This window comes from Drosophila sulfurigaster, chromosome 3 (genome assembly GCF_023558435.1).
Source record: "Drosophila sulfurigaster albostrigata strain 15112-1811.04 chromosome 3, ASM2355843v2, whole genome shotgun sequence".
NCBI classification, from domain to species: domain Eukaryota; kingdom Metazoa; phylum Arthropoda; class Insecta; order Diptera; family Drosophilidae; genus Drosophila; species Drosophila sulfurigaster.
In genome coordinates, this window is record NC_084883.1 from 18,661,712 (window position 1) to 18,680,887 (window position 19,176).

Genomic DNA, 19,176 nt, shown 5'->3' on the forward strand with positions numbered 1-19,176 from the left:
TCTAAGTAGCCGCCCTGAAATGCACACAAATGAACAAACGAGAACAATTTCGGGGGGAGCACGGGTAAAGGTTGAGAGAAAGAGCACACAAACAATTCAAATCAAAAACCAAAAACCAAAACTCGAATCAAATATCATTTGGACAAACAATAAAACTATGATCACACAATTGATGTAAGAGTATGATAAGGTGGTAACCAAAAAGGTGCCAGAGAGAAAATAAAAACAATCGTAAAGAGAAACTAAAACATTGAACGGATTCTGGAGTTGTCGTATGTGATTTTTTTGTGGGAAAACTGTTGAGCAAAAGAGCTACGCTATATTTCGCTCATCTTTTAAATACTTTGTTTATTAATTAGGCTACAATTGAATACGCTTTTAGCTCTAGCTAATGAGGATTTAATCAATAAAGTTTACAGGTATTTTACGAGTGTATCTAATGTTCTATATATATATGTATTTCTACTACCCTGCCGGGTCATGAGTTGCTAAATCTAATCAACTACTCGTATGACCAAACTGTATATATTTTTATGGGGGTCATTTTGGTAATTAATTTATATTAATTAGCTACTGGCATGTTGTTCTACGTATGTATTATCAACAAATTACAGTAGATTATAATTAGTTCAATTTCAATGTATACATAAGGCAATCATCATCAATGTTGCTAGCTGGCAACAATGTTGCTAGACACAATGTTGCCAACACACAAGTTCTTATGCTAAATCGCCGTTGCATACTTTCAGGGGGGCGTCGAAGTTGCTTTCGAAAAACTTCCGTTGCTTGGGGATTTCCTGCTTTAATTTTTTTTAATCGAAATTTGACTGGAGCTAATAAAAAAAACATGGTCTATTAGCTAATCAAGTGGGCGATGTTTTCGACCTTTTGTTTTTAGTTTATTTTTTGGTGGGGGGAAACTCATTAGCAGCAACACCATCTGGCATTGCATGGTAATCCGCATTTCCGCGACCATTTACAACTACAGCTAATGGTCGAGGAGTACGGGTATATAGAGAGCCGTAAATATCATCAACAACAATCACAGAGCGAGAGCGCGCGAGAGAGAGACAGAGAGAGAAATAGTAAAAATAGCGCTAAATATTTACAATGCACTGGGCGAAAGACTTTTTCAGCAAGTGAAGCTAAATTGGCTGCTTCCTTATTGTATTTCTTGTTGTTATGAAGTAATTTTTGTATTTGGTAGTGTTTGCGTGTGTATAAATGTATGTGTAAATGTGTGGAGATGTGTTTATTTTTGTGTGTGAATACAAGAGAGTATGTTGTTTGTCTATAAAAGATAGTTTTGAAAAAAGTGCTTAAATTTTAACAAACGACGACGCATACGAAAAACGAATGCAAAGCGAACGTAAAGCGCTTACCTGTTCCTGTTTTCATTTCATATTTGTTCATCATTCGTTAGCCAGCCCATGGAAATGGCGAAGAAAACACGCAAAAGAGAAAAAGAGAGAGAGAGAGAGAAAAACATAAATAATATTTAACAACAATTGCAACTGTAAATGAGTTTAACAATTAGATTTCAAGTAACCCAAAAACAAACCAACAGCAACAACAACAACGAACGAAAAATGTTCAGTAACAAAATAAAAGAGGAATAAACGCTAACGATGCTCATCTCTTTTCAATGCCAAACGTTGCCATCTTCTGGCCATCAACTGCGGCAGTAACTAAGCAGCAGAAAGAAACAAAAGAGTTGAAGCGATTTTCTGTTTACGTCATGCAAGAGCAAAACAAAAAACGCCGACAAACTGCGGCGACCAAACAACAGGCAAAGACAAAACGCATTGCATCCGCAGCAGCAGCAGCCACAGCGACAGTGACTGCAACTGCAACAGCAACAGCAGCCACAGCCACAGCCTCACAGCTGCAATGCGTCAGCTGCAGATACAGTATCTCATAGATACGCAGAAGCCCGCTGGCCATTGCGTAAAACTTTACACACTCGCTTACAGCTCACTTACTTGTATATCTATCTAACTAACTTACTTATACATACGTAACATACATACATAAGTGCATACCTAAAATGATATACTATACCAGAGATATAAAAAACACATTTACAGATACAGATATAGATACTCGTACTTATGTATTATTTTTCTATAATAATTTTTAGCCATAAATATTGACAATCTTTGGGCAATCTGCATCATTTATAATTGTTGTTGCCTTTGTTGTCGCTGTGTGTAATTTTTTATTACTGAGCCATAAAAAAGTAACTGAAACGCAGACCGTCAGAGCCGCTCAAAGAAAGCCACACACACGCAAAGAAAACTACAAGAGAGATGAATAACTCTAATGCGAGTTATTTAGTAGCAACTTTGCATACTCTTTCGCATGAGTATTATCATAATTATAGTTATTATTTCAATTATTTAAAGATTTAATCTTTGGCCTGTAGTTGAACTTAAAACATTTTGTAAAAGAAGCAAAATCAAATACTGAACTAAAGCTAAGGAAAAAGATGTTTCTAACAAATGAATAAAAAAATCATTCTACACATATTTAAAAGACAAATATTATTCTTTTGTTGATAAGTAAGTTAAGCATAAAACTTAAAGAATTGAATTCCACAATGACTTTTTTGCTGCCCATCGATCAGTCACAATTTGAATGAACTTAAAACATTTTGTAAAGCTAAGGAAAAAGATGTGTTTAAGAAGTGAATAAAAATCATTAAAATTATACAATATCAAAAAAATATAGTGCTGTCTTTTTTAATTATTAAGTTAAGTATAAAAGTAGTAAACACAAAATTAAGGAATTGATATCCATAATGACTCTTTTTCAGCTCATCTAATAGCTGTTGACAGACGCAAACTTAATGCTAAATTTCTTATGCCTTATGTAGAGCAGCGTCCAGTCGGTGAAGTTGTTACCGCAGCTGCTGCTGTTGCGGCGTCTAGCTCTGCCAACATCACAGTTCGGTGCTGTTTTGGCTGCGTCTGCATTTTCAGTTATTCAGTTTTTAGTTGCGCGTCGTTGCTTGAAGCGTAAGGTTGGCTCAGACTCAAGCTTAGCGAGAGAGATAGAGAGAGAAAGAGAGAGAGAGTGCTGGCTCACAAAGTCGAAAACAGAAAACCGAAAACTTAAACCAAAAGCCAAAACAATAAACACCAGAGACTCTGCGGCACACTGGGAGACAGCTTCTGCGGCTGAGTTCACAATTTCGAGATACAAAACGTGCGTATAAATAGCGAATTACGTGTAAATACTAAACAAAAATAATATGAAACTTGAAATTGTTTAAGCAAGTTGCTACAAGTTGTGTGGAGTTGACAAATTTCGCGTCGAGTTGCCGCTCATTTCGCGCTCTGTTTGCTGCAAATTGTTGCATAAACAACCGACAGAGCTTCACTGCCTAAAACCAAAACGAAAACCAAGACCAAAAAAAAAAAAAGATATATATACGAGTGTGTATCGTATATATTATTTTCTCGTACCCAAGTAGAAGAAGTTACCTGGCTGCGTTTACTTATGGCCAAGCGTCAATTGCCCCAGGCCGCTAGGTGATTTTTTTTGTGTTGTGTTTTGTTTTTGTTATATCATCATTGTCTGTTTGCGTTTCTTAGTTGTTGTTGCAATGTTTTTGCCGCAAGACTTCTGCAATCTTGACTCACATGTGTCACAACCCAAAAGAAGATGCAGATGGAGATGTGGAGCTGCAGTTGAAGGCAACTGTGGCAACGTTGTTTTTTTGTCTTTTGCATTTGCATTCAATTAACTTCTATTTCTCACCTTCTGCCAGTTTTAGTCAGTTTTTGTTGTTGCTGTTTGCGCGCTAATTTCTTTTGTTTATGGCTGTGTTTTTAATTGCCCTGAGCCACAGGCAAAAGCCTCAGTAGACTCAAAAGTCAACTTCGGATTTTTTTTTGCGGACTGGTTTTGCAATTAAGTTGCTTTCAGTCTTCTTATTACCCTCCGCCGCTAAACGAAGTTCAGATTCTAGTTGTCGTTGCTAAACATTTCGACCTAGAAAAGTCATTAACTTATCCAAAGGGAAAGCATTTTAAATCGCTTCAAAAGAAAACAGCTGCCGGATGCGCATTAAAATTAATTTTCACTTAGTTCGTAAACAATTAAACAATTGCAATTAAATATACTTATCGGTCATTAAGTGGTAGCGTAAAAGATGAATTCGTTTTCCAAAGTTTTTAAATGAATTGAATGTTTTTAATTTTTCACTAATTGTCAAAAGCAATTCATTATGACAAATCAAGCGCAGCGGACTTTAAAGTTAATATCAATTTAATGATACACAATCTCGAAAAATGTCATCAGACAAATTGCAAAAAGTTGCAACCTTGAAAAGAGGTTTTGAAATCGACTTTAAATTGGCAAGAGTATTGAAATGAAATCCATATACGAATATACAAATATAATAGCTGAATACGAATATTTTTCAATGCGTATCTAATAGCTGTTGGCAAAGTCTCGTCGAGCGTCTAACGGCGCAGATAGTCGAGTACTCGCTGCGTGTATCTATGAGATACAAATGCGACTTTTCAACCGCTACGCATTGAGGTCAATGGCATTAGTGTATCCGTGAGGCTGTCTGCGCTTTGGATTTGGTTACAAATCCCAACCAACTACACATACACACAGATACACACTCACACACACACACACACATACGAAGAATGCGACGAACCGCTGCGAAGTTTGCAAAGTCATAAATTTGATTGATTTTAAATTGTTTGCCCTAAGCGGCTTACAGAGGGGAGCGAAAAAAAAGAACTGCTGACTGACAAAACTGCGTGGCTGAAAAATGGATTTAAGAAATATGAATGAAAAGATGAAAAATAGTAATAATAATAATAATAATAATAGCAGGTACGTCAGAGCTAGAGCTTCGCAAGAGTGAAATACAGTTAAATGGGTTGGCATTTGGCGTTAGTTTTCATTATTGTTACTGCTGGAAAATTCTCTTTCTGTTATTTTTTTGTTTGTGAAAGTTTTTCGCCGCCTTTCAACGCGTCGTCGCATCGACTTTTCCTTCAAAAAGAACCAGCAACTTTTCTTCTTCACAAGTCGATTTTCATATTTTTTTTTTTTTGTTAACTTTTTCAACAGCGTTGCAACGCAACAACTGAGTAACTCTTTAATTTTTTGTAAACAAAAGGTGCTCAGCTAATTTGCTGTCCAATTCACACCATTGTCAGCTAGAAGATCATGAGCTCATGAGATATTGAGACACCGTCCGATGTGATTACTAATAATATTCCCCCTGCAGGTGGGGGGCAAAGTTGCGCATTGACCTACAAAATAAAAGCGAAGCGAAAGAGCTGCTGTCAGCTGACCGATCATTGAACTGTTTGTCAAATCGCCCCACACACACACAATACACAACAACACAATATCGCGTTGTGCAATATGATTAAATGGGAGATTGAGTAAAGTGGGTCACAGACCTCGATTTGAATAGATGGCTCAAAGAAAACTGTTGTTCAGTTGACATTGTATTCGCTTTGATGTCGATGTCGAGATTGAAAGCACAATACACAGCGCGATTAATATTTTAAATATTGATAGAACAGAGTTTGCGGGAGAGTTGAGGGAGTAGCAATCAATCAAATGGGGAATATTGACAGCAATTGCTAAACATATTACGTGCACACGTTTTAGGCCAATTAAATGTGACACTAAATGATGTGGGCCAAAAACATATACACACACACATAACCATAAAACTGAATGCTGGACAGCGATAATGTCACTTATTAAAACTGACAGCAGCAACCAGACAACAGCAGCAACAACGACAGATGCTTAAGGTTCGTAAGCAAAGAACGGTGAGAACTTTAATGATGTCTGGCTGGCTGGTTGGCTGGCTGGCGACGTAACAGTAAATAAAGTTGCCAGAATTGACACTACTACACACACACACACACACACATACACTCTACTGAATACAATTGGGCTTCATTAAGCTGGGCGCCGACAAAGAGTTGCGTCTTCTCTTCGTCTTTTGCTGGCTTAATAGGCAGGTTGTTTATGTTTTACAGCCATTGACTTTTTAGACCGGACTTTGGTTGTACGCATCAAAATGATTTATTTAGCGTCTATTTACATTATAAACAGCATTTTTCGAGTTGCTTATTTGCCGCTTTCGTGGTCGCAACAGCAGCAACAGCAACAACAACAACTATTTACTTTCCATTTATGCTGCTCAAGCGAGCAGCTCTGAGCTCTGAGCTCTGCTCTGCTCTTGACAAAGTTTTGTACCTTATTTAGTACGTTTCTCTAATGACCCACTTTGAGTTTTGGTCTTTTGCCTCTGCATCTGTGCCGAAGTCGTTGCCTCTGCCTCTGCTTCTGCTTTGCTTGCCTGTAATTTCAACAAAAAGTGAGTGTCGCATTGGCCAGACATCCACAACAACAGCAACAACAACAGCAAAGAGAACAACAGCAACGGCAACAAAAAGTTGCTTGTCTGTTTTAGTTGAAATCAAACTGGTTGCTTGCTCAGCCGGTCGCCGTTGTTGGTCACCGCTCAAAGAAGTCGAACTTGCTGCCGAAGTCCAAGTCGCTGTCGAAGTCCCCCCTCAAAATCGAATTGTGTCAGCTGTGTAAACAGGGCTAAGCGAGTACAACTCGATGCCAAAGAGATATGCCATCTGCAGTCGACTCGACTCGAGTCGACTTGAAGTGCAGCTCCCAAATGGAGCTAGACAAAAATATTTGAGCTAACACATTGAACTTGCTGTCGATGCGTTTGCCTTGTGTTGATTGTTGGCCGAACGCCTTTTGCGGAAATTATAGCAATTTTCATGTCTTCTGGCCGCACATGCAACAAGCCGCAGTCGCAGTCGCAGTCGGAGTCGCCTCAAATTTACTTTCACTTTTTAGCGAGCGAGCTCTACTCTCTGCCGAAGCATAATGACTTTGTTATGCGTCTTGTTGCAGCGCATATTGAATAACATGCTCTCTATATTTGATCTGATATCCAATTGAGGAGTTCAATGTATCAATGCAGCCCTGGCAAACTAGTCCGAGCTGCCAAAGCGTTTGTCAGCATTTGCAGCAAAGTCAACAACACTCCACAAACTGTTTGCAACTTGGTTAAACAACAACAAATCAGTCGGATCATTAAAACAACTTAACAAATCAACACAGGGGCGGACAGACAAAAAGAGACCAGACCGGGCAAGAGTTTCGTGCCAGCCATGGAAACCTATTTGACCGAGATCAAACAATTGCGCATACCACGCCCGAAATTCGAGCCGAACAGCTGCCATCAGCAGCACCAACATGCAACAGCAGCAGTAGCAGCGGCGACAACCGCGAGTATGACACCGCCCTCCCCCCATCACCAACATCATCACCACCACCAGCATCATCATCACGCCCATCATCAGTGGCGACACTTTGTTCGGCCCTTTACGCCGCCACGTGATTATCACTTGCCGGTTGTTGGAGCAGCCGTCGCCTGGTCGCCAACGGAGGACAACGCCACGCACGACAAAATGTGAATAGCAACATCGCGAGAGGTGGGAGGGGGTGTGTTAAAGGGGCGTGTGTGCGTATCTGAGTGTGTGTGTGTATGTGTGTGTTGGTTGTGCGGGTCTGCGGTCTGTTTGAGCTCAATTGGTTTGCATTGTGTTGCATTGGCGTCAGCAGCGATTACGACTTTATATCGTATTGATTACACTTATTGGCTAAAAACACTCACTCACACACACACTGTCTTACACATTTACATGCTATAAAATATACATACATATATATTAAATACATAAAGAGTTGAAAGCTCTCTCAATATTGCATAATTTAGTGCTTAAGTTTAGTGTTTACTGTGGTAGAGTTTAATTGTATTATGCAATAAAGAATCGAAAGTGTTTTGAATGAACAAATTTCTGAAAATTGATTTGGGTATGTAAAATACGTAAGTATATATTGTATATATGGTAGCATAGTAAAGTAAAGTAAGTATAATATCAGTGTGCTGACAATGATATGAGCTTCATGGCATGATGATCGAAAAGACAAACTTGGGAAGGCAACCTGTATACCATTCTCCTCCATTAACAACTCAGCAGAGTTTACTCTATAAAGTAAATCCAATTTGGCAATTTGCTTTTGCTTACTCACCGCATCTTGGTCATATTCCGGTAATAGGGTTTCGCTGCCCCGGCGAGTTCTATGCTCATCACAGCCGTATTCCTAAGCCGGGTGAGAAAAGCAAGAAATCATTTTTGAGGCTATTTTTTTTTTGTTTTGTTATTCGTATTTTCTTTTCATTTTTTTTTTGTGTGTGTTTACGATTTACTTTAAGCCAATTTTATTTTGCACAACAAAATTCGTTGCTCAATTAGTCTACAACTGTTTAGCAGCCAATTAGACAACAGTCAATAAAAAAAAAACACAAAACCGTAATAAAAACGATAAAACAACATTAGACAATTGGACAATTAGACGTTTAATGACACATACACGAACATTTAAAGAATTTCTTTCACCAAAAACGAAATAGAAATCAAAAACAAAGTGGAAATAGAAATTTAAAAGAGTTGAAAGAAACGAGAGGCAGAGACAGAGACAATTCACAATAAATGACACGAGACATTAGACAATAATATAGCAAATAACAATAGCAGAGCAGAGGCTTTGGACGCCTTTCGATTTTTCAATTACGAGACTCGAATGTCAATTTTTTATTTCTTAAAGGCAATACAAAAATAAGTATAAAAATAGCAAAGAAAGTGGAGAGTAGAGTAGGCAAAATAATTGGTAATACATAGTATAAAAAGAGTTACGAGATTGTTGAGAATAAAATATTATCGTAAAAATATGGATTATTAAAATAAATAATAACACGATTTCAATTTCATTGCGTTTCATTTCGATTTTTGAGAATTTCGCTAAACCAATGGGAAAGTTTTTGAAAAGTGAAAACTCGTCGATAGATCGTAGATAGATTATTGGTCATAGAGAGAGAGAGAGAGAGACAGTCTCTTCTCAGTGGAAACAAGAGTGAGTGAGAGAGAGGGAGAGAGGTTGATAGATTGTAGAACAGAGATTTAAGTGGTGCCAAATCGACGCTCAAGCTCACGCTTCATGAAGCACGATAGTTGCAAGTGGCAGTGAGCAGCGAGCGAGTTGCAAGTTGCAAGTTGCGAGTTCCTGACCTGTTGCTGATTGTCTTTGGCTTGCTTGAATTTGTATTGATTTGGTCCCAACGGCTGATAATGATGACGCATAGTGTTTCCAACGACGCCACCGGGGCCACCCAGATGACGCAATGAGGTATGTTGGAGTTGTGGTGGTGGTGGTGGATAATGTTGTTGTTGTTGTGGTGTGGATTGTTGTTGTTGTTGTTGGTTGCTTGCTGCATGTGATGTTGCTGGCTGATGATAATGCTGTGATGCTGGCTGTGAACGATGCAGTATTGGTCCCGCCGACATGGGACGATATGGCAACTGTAGAGCGGGTCTGTCAACGGAATTGGTAACGGAATAACAATAACGATAACGATAACAAATACAGTTACACAACATGTCAAAGGATCAGTTCTTTTTTATGTGTGTGTATATGTTGTAGTTGTGGTTGGTGATGGGTCATTTTTTGAGTTGAACTGAACTGAATTGAATTGAGATTGAGGTGCTCTCAGTGTTTTGTTTTGTTTTTTTGGTACCGTTTGTGAATATCCGTTACGGTCATGCCCAGCCCAGAGTCCGACGAGGGACTGCGTCCGGTGGCAGCGCTTACTTCCATATCGTCAGCTGTAACCTGTTGGAGGAATGGAATGGAACGAACGATTTTGTTTTGCATACGATTCAGAGACACACACAGAGCGATAGAGACAGCGAGTTGGTGACAGTGATAGTGAGAGTGATAGTGATAGAGAGAGATATAGTGATGGACAGTTTTGGAATATGAAATATGATGGCCAGAGCGAGAGAGAGAGAGAGAGAGGCATCTACTGAGCAGAGAGAGAGAAATGCTGATATCGTTGATCGAGTTGGGAGTATTGTGATATTCAGTGCAATTGTTCATTTCATTTCGTTTCGATTAAGTGCTTAGTTATGTTGTAAGCATAGTTGTTTAGGGGTGAGATATCGGTATCGGTATCGGTGACTGTTATTTCGATTATTGTATTGTTTCAAGTGCATTTCATAAATATTTATAGTACTTATATATCTGATTGGTTTATACATTTTCGCAATTTCATAATTTACAATTCGATTTTCTTACACATCTAATCCTAATCCGATGAAGCGCTTTTGTTATCGCAGCGCTTATCGATAAATCGAGTTTGGTGCTGCTTCCTGTGAAGCAACTGTACCCGCTACTTAAAAAATATTTGCATTATATATACGTTATATTGCCTAGAATAGAGAAGAATGAATGCAACTACGAAAAACTGCATTGATTTCATTTTTGTTTGCTGATTTTTTTGTTTGTAAATAAAGAAAGAAAATTGACATTCGTGTTTTGTTGTTTGTCTCCAAAACATTTCGATTTGGCTTTGTCAAATTAAATGAAAGACCGAATTGAATCAAAGAAAAGCGAGTCTGAAAAAAGCATCTCAAATTGAAGAACATGCAGCAAACAATAGATTGTAAAAAGCATTCACTACTCTTAAGTAAAAATAGAATATGTGTGTGTAAAAAAAATGGAGTAAAAAAGTTTTTCTTACTCGCACAACAATTAAACTACAAGTTTTGCTTTATCTGACAAGTGTATTTTGTATTTGCAGTATTAAGTATATTAGTAAGTAAGTGGCTCTAAGAAGTTTTGTTAGAATTAAACTAAAAATTACATCAACAGCGACAACATTGAACGTCAACAACAATATCTAGACAAAAATTTCGAGTTTTTAAAACACGTTTAGAGGGCGGAACAGAGACAGAGACGTAGACATATTGATACGATAAATAGTAAGTTATATATATTTAGAAACTAGGCGAGAACTTGAGTTATATATTTATATATAGTAGTTCATAGTCTTTGAAGTTGTTTAACATGCGCAGCTAGTTAGGTATATATTGTGTCTGTGTCGTAGAATAAATCTTCTAAAAAGCTTACCGGCAAATCACGTGTGGGGTCTCCTTTACGCTGTAATCGAAACAGAGAAAGAATTAATCATATTAATTCATGAATACAAATACTTAAGATTAACGATTTAGTGAATCGAACTTACCCTATGCCTATCCACGCTATATGGATCGCGTTCTCTGCGATACACAAGCTCATCGTACCGTGTACGATCCTCCGGAAAGACGAGCTCTCGAATTTCCGTCACTAGCGTGTGCTGCAAACGAAGTCGAAGTCGAATAAATATACCACAACTCTAAGAAAATACTAAATATCTTGGCTTACCTTTTCGTACGTATCTAACATCTCTAATAAGACGGCAACAAAGGCATCTATGGTCATTGCTTTCGCACTATATTCGGCAATATAATACGAAAGACTTGCAAAATGATGACGTGGCAGCAACGAGCGCGCCTTCTCCTCCACCATGGTGGCAATTTGACCTTTTCGGCGTGCTCTGCAGAAAGGATAAGAATCGTTTATATATACTATATTATATGTATATTCATTTATAGATAATCCTCACCTCGTGCCCGTTGGACTGTACGCATCCCAGGGCTCCATTTCAATGGATGTGCAGGAATGCGGCACTTTGCCCACGTCACGTATCACCAGCGACATGCGCTTGTGATACTTCAGCTGACCAACGGCCTCGTCGTGCGTCACATCGAGAAACGACTGGCCATTGACCTCGAGTATCTCGTCGCCAATCATCAATCCGGCACGATCAGCGACGCTATCCTTGTCGACGCCCGTCACAAAGATGCCCAGGCCGTACTCAACGCCGCCGCGTATCATCAGCCCCAGCGATTGTCCAGGCTCAATGAGCAGCTCCACGCGGCGTATGCTGTTTAGAATTGAAGGATATACATGATAATTTGATGCACAATGTTATATGGGTTATTCTCTGACGCGACAGTGAAAATAACATAAACTAAAACAATTTTAAAAACAAGTGAAGGTTATTCTTAAAGGCTTGGATTAGCAATATATTTAGAGCTAAGATTGATTTTGGGAACTTGTTTTGTTTTACCAAAAAAATGTATAAATTCGATAATTTTTTGTTTATTTTTGCAATTATCAGAACAGAAAACAATTCCAAAACCATTCTTAGCTCTAATTAGAGTACTAATCTAGAGCTATAAGGATAACCTTTTCTTACTTTTAAAATTGTTTCGGTTTATATTTATTGTCACTGTAAAATCCGTCAGAGAATTACCCATATATGGTAAATCCTTACCGATCGCGTCGCTCGTTGCGTCTGCCACCATATTCCATGGGCGGCGAGGCGGGACGACCATGGCGATCCATCCAGGAGCAGGTCTGGCGAAAGGGCAGACCCGCTCCGCCGATGGCCGCCGCCGCCGCTGCCGCTGCCTGACCCGCCGCAGTCTGTGGTAGTAGAGGTGCCATCGATGCGTACATCGGATCGCGGGAGGGCGGCCCGAAGCCGTGGAGAGGCGCCGTCGAGTTCAGCGTAGGCGGCGCTCGCACCGTCATACTGATTTGACGTGACGATTTCAATATCTGCACACATCTCTGCGTTAAGAAAAAATGTGGCAATAGAAGAGACACAAAAGAGAGACAGAAGATGCAAGCAAAAACTAACGAACGATAGAAAAAACGGAGCAAAGAGGAGAGCAAAAAACGTCTTCGAAACCAACGAAAAAACTAAACTCGAAAGCATTGGGTGGCAAAAGAGAAACCAAAAACTCAAAAGAAAATCGAGTGATTAATCCAAAATGAAAATTCAAATAGGGTTTGCGTGTGTGTGTGTGTGTGTCCATTTGCTTATAGCATTCTACGTTTATGCATAGAACATATTTATTATGTGCTTTTGCTGTGGATTTGTCGGTGTCTGTCTGCAGGTTTTGAATTTGTTATGTGTCAGAAGTTAGTATCTCACATTATTTTAATTGTTGTCGAGTCTCTTTTGCGTTTAGCTTGTGTGCAAATTGTTTGCAACGTGCGGTTGTCTGTTTGAAATTGCATTTTGAAATCCCCTTCCACCCTCCCGTCCCTTGTGTTGACCACAGCAAGTTTTGTTGCCTTCTGTGGTTAGCCATTTTGGACAAATTGCCAGCTCCAAGTGATATTTGTGTTTGGTTGCAGCTTTTGCTAATGCTTTGACACTTGCCCAAATATTTTCCCAAAGATTAAGCATGTCTAATTTGAAGTATTTTGCCATATCAACGAGTTCAACGCGTCGTATGAGTAATATGCATTCTTTTTGAGCAAGGATTAGACTATCCGAGTGCGAGATGTGTGTGTAAGTGTGTGTGTGTGTATTTGTGTGTGTGTGTGTGTGTGTGTTTGAAAGGAACTTTTACTCAAATTCAAATAAATGGATATAAATAAATAAATAGAGATGTATTTTAAGAGTAATTAAAGTGAATGCGACTAATCTATTGCCAATTTTTTCTCAGTGTATATTTGTATTAGTGTGTATTTTAAACGTAAGTATTTTTCTTTATCGTTTAGTTTTATTTATACAAAAATGTTTCATGTTTTATATTACGTAAAGTGCACTGTATTCAAAAAAAAAAAATGTACTACAGAAAATCATTCAGAGCAAACGTATTGCGAGCGAGGAAGAGCGAGAGAGAGAGAGAGAGAGATAGTCATTTCGCTCTAATACTATTGGCAAACAAATTGTGTCGAAAATGGAAAACTTTAAATTGCCAGGCATCGTGAGAAATAGCACAACATGTGCTGTATGCCAGTCGACGTCTCCAAGTCTCACTTTCAGTCCCAATCCTAGTGTTAGTCGTAGTTGTAGTTGTAGTTGTAGTCAAATGTCCTTTGCATTTGATACAACCACGCACACACACACAGTGGTAGCTATTGCTTACTGGTAGCAATATGAAGAATTATATTGACTATCATAACGTGTCACATAAAATATTCCACAATAAATTGACTTTCGTTGTCAGACGGCAGCTGTCTAACTTTCTTGCCTGCCTTTTGTTGTCATCGTTGTTTTGGGCTATAAGTGCCAGAGGGTGTTACAGATAGAAAGGGGGCAGGGGACTGTGGGTACTTTTGCCAAAGTGGCGCACATAAAAAGCGATGGCCTGAAATGCAGTGAACGCCTCTTATCGCAACTATTAACAGGCAAACAAGTAGCCCATCGTAGCGAAATCACATTAAAAATCAATAAAGTGTACAATTAAATTATCTTTTCGTATATACACTATACTATAGTGTACTCATAGAATAGGCTTCTGACGTGGCCCAGGCCACTTTTCTAAAACTTGTAACCCCTTTTAACCTCACACTCTTTCTCTCTCACGTTCGTTCTTTCTCTTTTGATATTGCGCTGTTCTAATAAGTGTGCTCTAATCGATTTTCGCTAAAGAACAACATTAGCTACTGAAAGATATCAAAAAGATTGTATCGATAGCAACAAAAACCAAAAATGTATATATATAAAAAAGAACATATGCAGGTTTGCTCACCTTAAGCGCCTCCTCGTGATTGATTGAAGTGAATGGCGTGCCGTTCACCTCTAGGATTGTATCACCGGGTCGCAAGCCGGCGCGTTCCGCCACCGAATTCTCCTCGATGCGTGAGATGTAAACACCTAAGCCTGGTGATAAAAAATCAAAAAAAAGACAGAGCATAGAAGATGGGCGAGGGAGTGAGAGTGGGAGTGGTGAAATGGGAAGAAAAGCACACAAAATCAATTAGCAAGCTGTGCGTATTAAACTTTTAATAAAAGACACACACAACCCGCCACACCTTTCACCCGCCGTACAATTTGGCCCATTTATTTTTGTTGTTTTTTTTTTATTTTTTTTGGTTGGTTTTTGGTTTTGTAAGCCTTTTTCATTAAGCCTGGCCAAAGGTGTGCAACTATGTATGTGAGTGTGTGTGTGTGTGGCAACCATTTTATGTTTAATTTATAAAGCACGTGTGTGTTTGCCTGGCCTGAAAGCAGCTGCACAGCCAAGTGAAAACAGAGACAGAAAGAGACAGAGCGAGAGAGAGTTCATGGATACGATAAATTGATAGATGGAAGGGCCTCGCATAGAGGGCTTGGTGACTTAAATAGATTTTTTATCGATTTTAAAGCCGTCGCACGTTGAAAACTAAAAATAAAATGGCCGACAGCGTGTGGAGGGACCACAACCAGCTGGTGCAAAAGGTGGCGAGGTGGCAAGGTGGCAGCTGGCCAGTGGCAAGTGGCAGATGGGCATCGCATGAGGTGACCAGCTGCAAAATGCGCTGCGCTGGGCTGTAGTTGCGAAAATGTCAAAGCTGCTGCTGCTGGCGATTTGTAGCAGCAAAACGAATCGACAGACAATAAAATCCAATTGAAAATTAAATTGCATGAAATAGTAAAAAAGTTACACGTATGTGTGTGTGAGAGTAAGAAAAAGGCCAAAGCAATTGCACTTGAAGTAAACTGGGCGGAACAACGAATCAACACGGATAAAGTCTGGGAGTGACAGCAAATGTTGCTAGCTAGTAGCTATAAGAATAATCAAAGTCAAAGGCAGCGCTACAAAATTTGTTGCATACTTTCAGGCGGGCGCAGTAATAAAAAGTCTGAGAGTTCAAAGGCAGCGCTGCAAAAATGTGTAGCATACTTCCAGGCTGGAATAGTAAGTGCATTTGAAGCTCTTACCTGAGTCTTTGCCTCCTTTGACGCAGATGCCGAAACCATGATCGATTTGCTGATCACGCGACATGGAAACAGTGCGCGTCGTAAGTTCGTGTATATTGGGCACACTTCGATCCCGATCACGTTCGCGATCTCGATAGATCTGCCAAAAAGGAGATAATACAATAGTATTCAATTGTTTATGAAATACTTTTTAATTACTCACCTGATGCGTCGTCGAGGGCGGACTGCTGGCTGGACTGCGTCGCCCTGTACGCTCTCGATCGCGATCCCGCGTCCCGCCGTTGCTGTAGTGATAGCTACTCGTAGGAACTGATGACGACTGTGTGGCGCCAAACATGCGCAGCACCTGCTCCGGTGAGATGGGCCGCTTCTTGTTGCCATTGCCCATCGCCGAGGCGCCATGACGTCCGCTGGCCGCCGTCGATGTGGGCAGTGTGCCCGCCGTGCCAGCGGCCATGTGACTGGATGGTGAGGAGCTGAGATACGCCGAACCGCGACCCGGCAACGAGCCACCCTTCGTTGGCACACCCGCCGAATTGTAATAGTAATGCGGCGAATGTGGTCGCTCAATGATTGTGTACGATGTGCCCGGCGGCGAATAATAGAGTCCAGAGCGTCCGCCGCCTCCAGCACCGCCGCTGCCACGCAACGAACTGGTGCTATTCCCCACACGGGAACCAATGCCGCCGGCACTCCCGACGCCGCTGCCACCGTAATGGCCGACGTGCCCCTGTCCGTGTCCGTGTCCGCTGCCAGGTGGCGGACTGATCATGCCAAAGGCCAGACCAATATCCTCGGCCTCGTAACTGTTTGGCGCTGCCGCGCTGCTGCGTAAATGGTGTGCACTGAGGCCGGCTGAGCCGCCCGTGGGCACGCTCGATGATGACTGTGTGGCGCCCGGAACTCCGATGCCTCCGATACCGATACCGGCCGCATTTGCTGCTGCTGTTGCATGGTAACCATAGGCGCGTGCACTCCAGCGTGAGGGTCCAAGATCGCATAATTCGGCATAGTCATTGCCAGCTGCGCTCATTGTCAGGGGGTCACCGTCGTATGGTATACCACTGCCCCCAAGGCGCATTACACTGTCGGCGCTGCTGTTGTGAAAGGAATGAGAAGGCGAAATGTTAATGGAATGGGCACAGTTAGTTGGCTCTTTTTGGTTTTGGTTAAACAACAGAGAATATAGGTTATGCCCCAGCTCCTGCAAAACGGCTGCGAGTTGCGAGCATATAAGTCAACGAGACTTTTCTTTTATACCCGGCAATCAAATGGGCACAAGGATGCCATAACTTAATGGGAGTTTAGGTAACTGCCAAGTGGAGACTGTCATAAATTATGTGCAATAGATGTTCGGCTATTTGCATTCTAATGTCTCAGAAGCCATAAAAGTTAAATGCTTTCAATTTGAAGACAAACAGTCTTTAAGCTTAAGTGAAAATACAATTTATTTTAAAACTTTGCTAAGCATGAATCATGCAACAAAATCGTCGATGAAACTCTTTTTGTGGAATCATGTTAAGCTGATGCAATCAAATTGTGCTTCGTTTCAAGCTATTTATTTTGGATTTCGACCTGGTGAAAAGTACAATACATTGCATTATCATTTGTTTATTAGCTGGTGTCCTTCATAATTTGCAGAAATAGTATAAATTAGTCGTAGACACTGAACAGTCGCTTGCAAAGTTGTTTTGTTTGCAAACGCAGTCACTAAGCCGCAACTCAGCCAGACTCTAGCTGTGGTTCCCATTACAAACAATGGCTTAATCTCCAGAGTCATATGTTTTCACACACACACACACACACACTGAGATACATTTGAATACGCACAAGTATGGCCCAGTTGCTCAATGGCTGGCTGGCTGACTGCTGCCACTAACTGGGTACAAAACCATCCTTTTGTTTGGGCCTTGCCGCGCGTTTAAGTGTGTGTGTGTGTGTGTGTTCGAAATCAATAGAAAGAACTTGCGCCCCTCGCTTCATTCTTCATTATTCATGCGCATATGCCAACTTTGTCCCAAACAACAATGCCAGTCCACCGCCCTTCTCCAGACCCTTCTCCTTCATCAGGCCATCCGACCATCACACAATCTCTCGCCCAGGCGGATACAACGTCAGCGGCAGCGGCAGCAGCGGAAAGCGTCGCTCATAAATTCACAGACAAAATTGCCCAGCTCACACTTTGGCACTCACTCGCCGGACCTGCTCAGATATTGTTGTTTGCCGAGCACATCAGGCTCTTTGTTCGCTATTTGCACTCTCGGTTGCAAGCGATTGATCATTTGGTAAATATTCAATTATCGACATACAAGCCAGAATATGCATATATAACACATTTATCACAAAAAGTCAAACGAACTGCTCTCGATGTACTTTGCAATTATTTTAGAAATATTTCACCACTGATACAGCTAATAAAAATTGGAAGCATTCAAGTATTTAACCTTGATGCCATTTATAAATAGATAAATTGCAATTTTAGCTAATAATTGTCGCAACCTGCAAGAATTTAAAAATAAATGAATGTTAAAATTATCACTGATTTAGCTAATATAGTTTGCAACTTGAAACCTTGAATTCATTTTGAAATAAATAAATAAATTTCCAATTGTCATTGGCAACAAATATCTCAATTGCTCAAAGCCATTCTAAACAACGGAGCTCCTAAATTCGACAACCATTTTGTTGATTATTTAAAATAGTTCATAGTATCTGTGCCACCATTTTGTTGATTTGATTAACCGCAGTTTGCGTGTTTTGAATCATAAACGACACAACAACTGAACAAAGCAATCAATCAAATTGCTTAGATATGGCCAGAACACGTAATCGCTAATTCACAAATTAAAGCAATTATAATGATAGCATTGATCTTATCTGCAATTTATTTTATGTTTTATTTTTTCTTTTGCTATGTCCCCAGGTACCACAGAGTGCAAAAAAAAAAAAAGCAATTGCTTGCGCTGCAAAAAATTCACTTTTATTGGGCTACCAGGCGTATGATGAATGTGGCAATTATATTTGATTTGACCCACAGGAAACGAATATGCTTCGTTTTATCTTCTTTTCCATTTTAAATTGAAATTTTAAAATTTAACGACTATTCACATAAAAAATAAAACATGTTTGATATTTGAATATTTGCCAAAAATTGTTTATTGCTAGCCTTAGGGAGAATTTTTTTCACATATTCTGCGAATATTGGCTCAAGCTTTCATAATTCATAAACAAAGTTTATGAACCTAACAACAATTAATAACATATAACTATTACTAGATTAAGAATATATTTCTCTATCTTGCGTGGAATATTATTGTGAAATAATCATATAGTGAAAATAATCATATACCAAAACATTTTTTTAATTTTGAGTCTTTATGAATCTTATTGCCCTTTTATTAGTGCTAAGAATTATTATGGAATTATTTTTCTGTCTTAGGATAATTACTAAAATTAAAACAAAACAAAAACAATTTTTACAAAAA

At 39.8% G+C, this 19,176-nt stretch overlaps 2 protein-coding genes across 2 annotated transcripts in view; one reads left to right on the top strand and one right to left on the bottom strand.

Moving 5' to 3' along the window:
- LOC133840643 (uncharacterized) overlaps positions 1-19,176 on the bottom strand; it is a 41,274-nt gene that overhangs the window by 7,508 nt on the left and 14,590 nt on the right. The window contains 12 exon segments of the mRNA XM_062272590.1: positions 1,383-1,388; positions 8,116-8,187; positions 9,153-9,456; positions 9,659-9,753; positions 11,053-11,082; positions 11,168-11,278; positions 11,347-11,518; positions 11,588-11,908; positions 12,302-12,600; positions 14,520-14,650; positions 15,692-15,830; positions 15,894-16,788. Coding sequence (XP_062128574.1) covers positions 1,383-1,388; positions 8,116-8,187; positions 9,153-9,456; positions 9,659-9,753; positions 11,053-11,082; positions 11,168-11,278; positions 11,347-11,518; positions 11,588-11,908; positions 12,302-12,600; positions 14,520-14,650; positions 15,692-15,830; positions 15,894-16,772 — 2,559 coding nt within the window. The 5' untranslated portion in view covers positions 16,773-16,788.
- Positions 2,995-7,869, top strand: LOC133840642 (uncharacterized histidine-rich protein DDB_G0274557). The gene is made up of 2 exons (XM_062272589.1): positions 2,995-3,207; positions 7,141-7,869. The coding sequence occupies exon 2, from the start codon at positions 7,191-7,193 to the stop codon at positions 7,494-7,496; it is 306 nt and encodes a 101-aa protein (XP_062128573.1). The 5' UTR covers positions 2,995-3,207; positions 7,141-7,190; the 3' UTR covers positions 7,497-7,869.

Bases quoted from the DNA above. Each gene is read 5' to 3' on its own strand.
- LOC133840642 (XM_062272589.1), top strand. From the start codon at position 7,191: ATGGAAACCTATTTGACCGAGATCAAACAATTGCGCATACCACGCCCG.